Source organism: Gymnogyps californianus, chromosome 3, assembly GCF_018139145.2.
Source record: "Gymnogyps californianus isolate 813 chromosome 3, ASM1813914v2, whole genome shotgun sequence".
In the NCBI taxonomy this organism is placed as follows: Eukaryota; Metazoa; Chordata; class Aves; order Accipitriformes; family Cathartidae; genus Gymnogyps; species Gymnogyps californianus.
In genome coordinates, this window is record NC_059473.1 from 102243527 (window position 1) to 102250919 (window position 7393).

Sequence of the window (7393 nt, forward strand, 5' to 3'; positions counted from 1 at the left end):
GGACTCTTGATCTTTCCCACCTTCGCAAGAAGCCTCAAGCAATCAAAACTCGTCTCATTAGTCAAGCCAATGCAATGCATGCTAGAGGGCTAGAGTAGCCTTTTGTTTTCAAACTTCTTTTCTCTAGGTTACCATTTTCATCTCCCTACTCCAGCTGTATCACTAATCTTACAACATTTTTATTTATGTAGCCCAACATCATTTCTTTTGCAACAGCCAGTACAGAAAGTAGTTGCCACTGTCCAAAGAAATGCCAAATTACATCTTTTATTTAGCAAAGAACTCACAGGCTTAAAGAGTACAGCTAACCTCATCCTTTAAACTAATTCTCATCAATAAAGATCACTTTTAGTTTTGAGGTAAGGCTGAAGTTACTACAAACAAATGATTTATACAGGAACACTTCAAAAAGTGAGAAATACAGAAAACTTAAGTCGGTACAGCTAATATCATACCTGACATTTTCATTGCGTCATACAACTGATCAAATCTTCAGTTATCAGCCTCTATTGACAACTAAGCGATAACCATTTTAGTCCTAGATACTCCATTCTTCACAACCAAAGTTTCCTTTTGTGGAGACTAAACATCCTACACATAAAACTGTTTGATCAGTTGTTGTGATCGTTGACATGGTGAGATCAGTATAATTCATATTTTACAGCAGCATCTTCTCAACACAGCCAAATGGAAATAGCTGTGCAGCTTTCTGTTGCGGTCTCAATGGCATCACTATATTTGGCTCCCAACATGTTGGATCTATATTTGGCTTTAAGAAAACTATTCAGCTTTTCCAAAACTTTCTGGTGGCAAGCTGATTTATTGCTTCTTGGAAGACAAAAACCCATGATATTTAAGTACGTAGGTATACAGGACCAATGAATCTCTTTTGGAATAAGTTTAGACTCCAGATATGATTGCTTACTCGCTTATGCTAGTATCCAGCTCACAGCCCATGTCCTAAGGAGACAGACGCTTGATATAGCTTTGCCTCCAAATTATGGAGCAGCACTGCATTACACACCTCCCTCTCACCTGTCCTGTCTCCTCCCTTACCCTGGACATCCTCTGCTGCTCACCTGACCTTAGCTTGAGATGTCTGAATCAACAATCTAGTGAAAAACTAATTTAGAATTTTCTTTCCTGACAGAGTGAGCCAAGTCAGTTTACTATCATGTGCTCAGCCCAATAAAAGGGAAGGAAGTGTCTGGAATAGTGAAGGGGCAGGACCACCCCTTTTCAGTCTTAGGGATCTGCTAAATAGGTTCATCTGTATCATCTGCTTATACCTTTCACCATATCCAGCTACTTTTTGATCAACTTGAGGGGAATGTTGAAGCCTTATGCTTTGTCATATTTTCTGTGAGAAAAACCTAACATCATCAGAATTCCACAGATCTGATAGTACAGCACCAAAGAACAAGAATTATTTGTTACCTGAGTTATTTATTGAGTTGTATTTGCTTTTATAATAAAAAGTTACTCTGCTGTTCTGTCACGCTATCTCAGTGTCATGGTTTAACCCCAGCCAGCAACTAAGCACCACGCAGCCGCTCGCTCACTCCCCTCCACCCAGTGGGACGGAGGAGAGAATAAAAAAAAAAAACAACCTCGTGGGTTGAGATAAAGACAGTTTAATAGGACAGAAAGGAAGGAAAAATAATGATAATAATAATATGACAATAATACTACTAAAAGAATTAGAATATGCAAAACAAGTGATGCACAATGCAATTGCTCACCACTCGCTGACCGATGCCCACTTAGTTCCTGAGCAGCAATCCACCCCTCCCAGCCAACTTCCGCCAGTTTATATACTGGGCGTGATGTCATATGGTATGGAATATCCCTTTGGCCAGTCTGGGTCAGTTGTCCTGGCTATGTCCCCTCCCAACTTCTTGTGCCCCTCCAGCCTTCTTGCTGGCTGGGCATGAGAAGCTGAAAAATCCTTGACTTAGTATAAACACTACTTAGCAACAACTAAAGACATCAGTGTGCTATCATTATTTTCCTACTAAATCCAAAACACAGCACTGTACCAGCTACTAGGAAGAAAATTAGCTCTATCCTAGCCGAAACCAGGACACTCAGCTAAATTCATAAAGGGAGGCTTTGGGGAGATTAGCAAAATTTCCTAAATTACAGTAAGATACACCTACACATGCCCACTGTGTTGGGTTTGTGTGGCAGGGTTTTGGTAGCAGGGGAGGGGCACAGGAGTGGCTCCTGTGAGAAGCTGCTAGAAGCTTCCCTGGCTCCAAGTCGAGCCCACTGCTGGCCAAGGCCAAGCCAATTAGCAACAGTGATAGCGCCTCTGTGACAGCATATTTAAGAAAGGGAAAAGACTGCTAAAAAACCTGCAGCTGAGAGAGGAGTGGGATGTGAGAGAAACAACCATGCAGACACCAAGGTCAATGAAGGAGAAGTAGGAGGTGCGCCAGAGCAGATTCCCCTGCAGCCCGTCGTGAGACGGCAGGCTGTCCCCCTGCAGCCCATGGAGGTTAATGGTGGAGCAGAGATTCCCCAGCAGCCCGTGGAGGACCCCACGGCAGAGCAGGTGGCTGGGCCCGGAGAAGGCTGTGACTCCGTGGGAAAGCCCACACTGGAGCAGTTCACGGAGGACTGCATCCCGTGGGAAGGACTCGCGTTGGAGAAGCTTGTGGAGGGCTGACCCCTGTGGGAGGGACCCCACACTGGAGCAGGGGAAGAGTGTGAGGAGTCCTCCCTCCGAGGAGGAAGGAGCGGCAGAAACAACGTGTGATGAACTGACTGCAACCCCCATTCCCATCCCTCTGCACCGCTGGGGGGGGAGGAGGTAGAGGAATCGGGAGCAAAGCTCAGCCTGGGAAGAAGGGAGGGGTGGGGGGAAGGTGTGTTTTTAGGATTTGATTGGTAACAAAATTAAATTGATATCCCCCCCAAGTCAAGTCTGTTTTGCCTGTGACCATAACTGGCGAGTGATCCCTCCCTGTCCTTCTCTCAACTCACGAGTCTTTTGTTGTATTTTCTCCTCCCCACCCCACCAGGGGGGAGGAGTGAGTGAGCAACTGCGTGGTGCTTTGTTGCAGGCTGGGCCTAAACCACGACACCCACTTGAAAAGCACGAGGAGTTCACGCAAGTGTTATTTAGAGCATGATGTGGACTGTAAAAATCTCCATTAACCAGTGATAATGTACAAGAAGGGAAGATGCCAGTTTGACTTTGGTTTCTGATTGAAATTTTACAGCTGGCAATTAAACATATTTTGCACCTACAAGTCAACTATACTTGATATGGAAAAAAAATCACTGAGAGATATACAAAGACTCTTAGATGTATTTTTACTAGCACTTTCTGGAGTTGAACCACATTTGTAGCAGAGTGAATGGAAGAATCAAATGTCATGGTACTTGGGTTAGAAAATATTGTAGTAACAACAGAGCAGCTGCCTAAAAGTTAAAGAAAACAAAACAGCATAAGGTACATACTTGTAAACCACAGGTTTTCAACACTTAGATTTCATTTGCCCACAGTACGTGGCAAGAACAAAACTTCACAACAAATGCATGCTATCATATTAATCTACAAAGAGGTTTATAGATATAGGAGGCTTTAAATGCATTTCCCATCTGTCACTAGCAAGAATTTTACAGCACGTTTGTCTATTCTCAGGTCTGTGATTATCTTCCTTCCTGCACTTTAAAAACTCATACCACAAAGAAATATACATGACAAGCAGAACAAGCAAGCTAGTTTGTAATTAAGAGCTTTCCTATTGTATTTATTTCAAAACAGTTTCCTTACTTTTGCTCCCATATCAAGAAGTTGCTGTTCAAAGGTTTTCGAGTAATTTTCTGTTCTGTTAGATGACCAAACTTCTATAAATGCGGAAATACCTGGATCAGAACAGAGAAAACAATAAACAGCTAATGAAATATATACTATGGCAAAACTGGTTAAACTGCCTTTCCAACAAAATTTTGCTTTTACACATATTGCATTCAGTAGCAAACATAGCTTTTAATAAACTGTGTATCAGATGTTAGCAGCAGAATGTTCTTTTTAGAGTAATTCTGTCCCTTAAAATTAGCTGTAATGGAACAAACTTAGAAGTTTGACACTAGTTACACAACTTTTCACTTGGTCTATTTAAAGCACACTACCAGCTTAACAAGCAATGTAGTATCTTTACATGACTGCTTACCCTTATCATTATTTAATCACTGCTAATCTTCAGGTTAATCAAAAAAAAGACAAGTTTATGTAACACAAGTTACAGAACATAATGAAATAAACATAATGGAATTATTTCTTCCCCAAACCCCCAGAAACCTCTGCAGAAATATTACTTAATTTCCAATTGACTTCAAATTCCACCTTTATACCGAATCACCCCAAATTAAGTACATATCACACGGGCTAATACAATTTCATGTCAGCTGCTTTACATAACTTCAGGTATATCGCATTTAAGTAGCTTCCTTTATCAACCAGATTAATAATCTCTTCAAGGAATGAAATCAGCCTTGGTTGAGAAGGTCTTTAAACAAACGAACCCAGATGTATTAACATAGAGGGATAAGCAAATGAAACTCCTAAGATTCCTTTCATTAATTTTACTTAGGATGGGCACTAAAGTGACCTACAGCTCCATTGGCCATGCCAGTTCCTCATTTTGAATGATGAATCAGGAAAGTTCCAGAAAACTGGAGGAATGCCGGTTCACCAAGAACAAATTTACACAAACTGCAGGCCAGACAACTCTCAGAACTCCTGAATAAAACTGAAAGTGTCAATTTAAAAGGGTCATCCTTGGCAAACATTGCTTAATTATCTTAGTTACTACGTATGTCCTTCTGATTCATTATTATGTAGTGTCATCTGTCCTCTTTCTAAATGAAAACCAGAATAATGCTCCAACTGTATTAGTACTTTTATAAAGATTAACATATTTTTATAATTGCTAGAAATACTTTTAACATACAAGAGAAATATGGAACATAAAACACCTCCTTAGCCAAACCACAGGGAAAAATCTTATTATCAGTACTATGACTTCAGATGTACATGGGAACTTAAGACAAGTCTACTCCAATGTGCTTTTAATTGTGTTCATTCTACTACTGGACCAGGGCAGCTTTTGCCAGAGTTGCTTTTTTTCTTGATTGCTGTATTGTGAAAAATATTGCACTTGAAAAAACAATACCTTCCTCTTACGTCAAATATTTTAGAACCTTCATAGTTACAATTCTTCTAGAAAAACAAGCTAGAACATTTCAGTGAAGGTCAAACTAGGAACTTACAGGAACATTACTTCAAAGCTGCATGCACCTGCAGTAGGAGCAAACGTGTATTTTACAATAATTAGCCAATTTTAGCTAATCTAATGTACTCCAACAAAAGACAAGGCACTTTGTAGTTTTTGTACAGTTGATGGAAAGGAAAATGAGGACAGGTTTGGAGCTTTTTTTGAACTAGAAAAGCTCTGAGCAGAGCTCGGTTCTTGTAAAGGGCAACTTATGCTAGAAGGTCTCAGACAAGTCGACGATAGCGGGGAAAAACAGACATCAAAGGGCAACTTAGCGAGGCAGAAATTTAGAAGGACGCAGAAGAAACCAGCCAGGGTCAAGCCATGACTGACCAGGACAGGAAGAGCCAGGCGGGCACCGATGCGCGGCGGCAGAGGGAGGCGGCGGCGGCCGCGCCGGCCAGTGCCGTACCGGGAGCCACCCCAAGAGGCACTCGCTCCCTCCCCTGCTCGAGGGAGGCTTCCAGCCCTGCCCGCCCCAGCGGCCACACACCCCCGCCGGGCCTGCGGGCGGGCGCAACCCGCGCCCCACGGGGGCAGGCCGGGGGCGGCCTGGCCGCCAGGCCCCGCCGCCGCTTTCGGGCGGATTTCGCGATGAGTCAGAGCAAGGCCGCAGCGAAGCCCTCTCCGCCCCGCCCCCTCCGGCGCCCACGGGAGGGCTTCCCACCCGCGGGGCGAGCCACGCCACGAGGTCGAGCTGAAGACTGACCCGCCGCCAGGACTAGGTCCCATCCCAGACTCAGCGCTGGGCCGCTCGCAGGGAGAAGACCTGGCGGGGAAGGAGACGAGCGGCGACCGCGAGCCGGAGACCCCACAGCGGCCCCTCACCCGCCAGGCCCGGCCGCTCTCCACCGACAACCCCGCCGGGAAGCACCGGGGAAAGGGCCGCAAGGAGACGGGGTGCAGAGGCACCGCTGTAAACGGGGCCCACTCCAGTCCGGCGGCTCCCCTCAGCTGCGTCGGGAGAAGTGCGGCCCGGCCGCCAGCCCTGCCCCCGCACAGCGGACGAGCCAGTACCTTTCAGGACGGGCTCCATTAGCGGCGCGGCGCCGCACCGAGAGGCTCCGGTACCCGCCACCGTTCAAACCCGCCTCCACGCACCGCCGCCAGGCCTGCGCGCTGCGTGCTGCGCCAGGCCCCCGCCGCGCCTGCGCGTTGCGGCGGGCCGCCGCGAACGGAGGTGTAGGGCGCGCCCGCCCGCGGCGGTGTGGCGGGAGCGGGGGCGCTTCTGTGGCGGTTGAGCGGTCCTGGCGGGTGAGGGGGGGAGCCTGCGGGCAGGGCCTGGCTGGGGGTGTGAGGGACGGTGTCCGAGCGTCGCCGGTGTCGTGGCTGTAGAAGTCAGGGATGCAGAGTAGTTCTGGCGTCCTGAAGTCCTTTTCAGAAATAGGTGTGCTCTGTCCAGCCAGCTCCAGCCCAGGGTTGCGCTGGGGGGAGTCTCGGGACGGCCGAATGCTGCTGAAAACAGTGTTTTGAAAAGCCAAACAATAAGTGAATTTTCTGTGTCGATGTTCACCATTAGGAGTCCTCAGGAGGCTTCTCTGAAGAATTTTAGTTTGTAGGAAGGTGAATCAGAGAACCAGTGTCCTCTGAACTCTCTGGTGGCTCAAACTGCAGTGTCTGAAGTGAAAAAAATAACAGAGAAAGCCAACAAAATGGGGATTAGCAAATGGGCACGGCCAGGCAGTATTTACTAAAGCATCCAAAATTACTCGAGGGCAACTGTACTATTAACTATAGTAAGCTCACCCTCATGTGAAATGGCTTTGGTGCTAGAAGGCTGGAGTGTAGCAAATGTGATACCAGCGGGAAGTAAGAGAGAGAAAACCTGATGTTTTCCCCGGGAAAAACTGATAAAATTTATAATAAAATAATGGAAAATTAGCGAGTATAAGGAGGTTTACAATGAGAAAGAAGGAGCACATCTTTTTCAAAGGAGAATGATGCTGCACAGCTTTATTATGCAACTCACACAGCTCAGAAGCACAGGCATTGCTATATGGTTGTATAAATCGGTGCTGTTCTGAAATTCTCAATATGCAGTGCTCGTTTCTTCGTCTGAAAAATAATGCAGCAGAAATGGAAAAACAATAGAGATGCAAAACAAG

At 45.8% G+C, this 7393-nt stretch overlaps 1 protein-coding gene across 2 annotated transcripts in view; it reads right to left on the minus strand.

The window, feature by feature from the left end:
- Positions 1 to 6349, minus strand: part of MCPH1 (microcephalin 1) — a 132392-nt gene extending 126043 nt beyond the window's left edge. For both annotated transcript variants that reach the window (XM_050893464.1, XM_050893463.1), the window contains exons 1-2: positions 6306 to 6349; positions 3785 to 3876 (exon numbers count right to left, since the gene is read on the minus strand). In XM_050893464.1, the coding sequence (XP_050749421.1) occupies positions 3785 to 3876; positions 6306 to 6324 (111 nt within the window). In that variant the 5' untranslated portion in view covers positions 6325 to 6349. The remainder of the gene's footprint in view (positions 1 to 3784; positions 3877 to 6305) is intronic.
- Positions 6350 to 7393: the final 1044 nt, after the last annotated feature.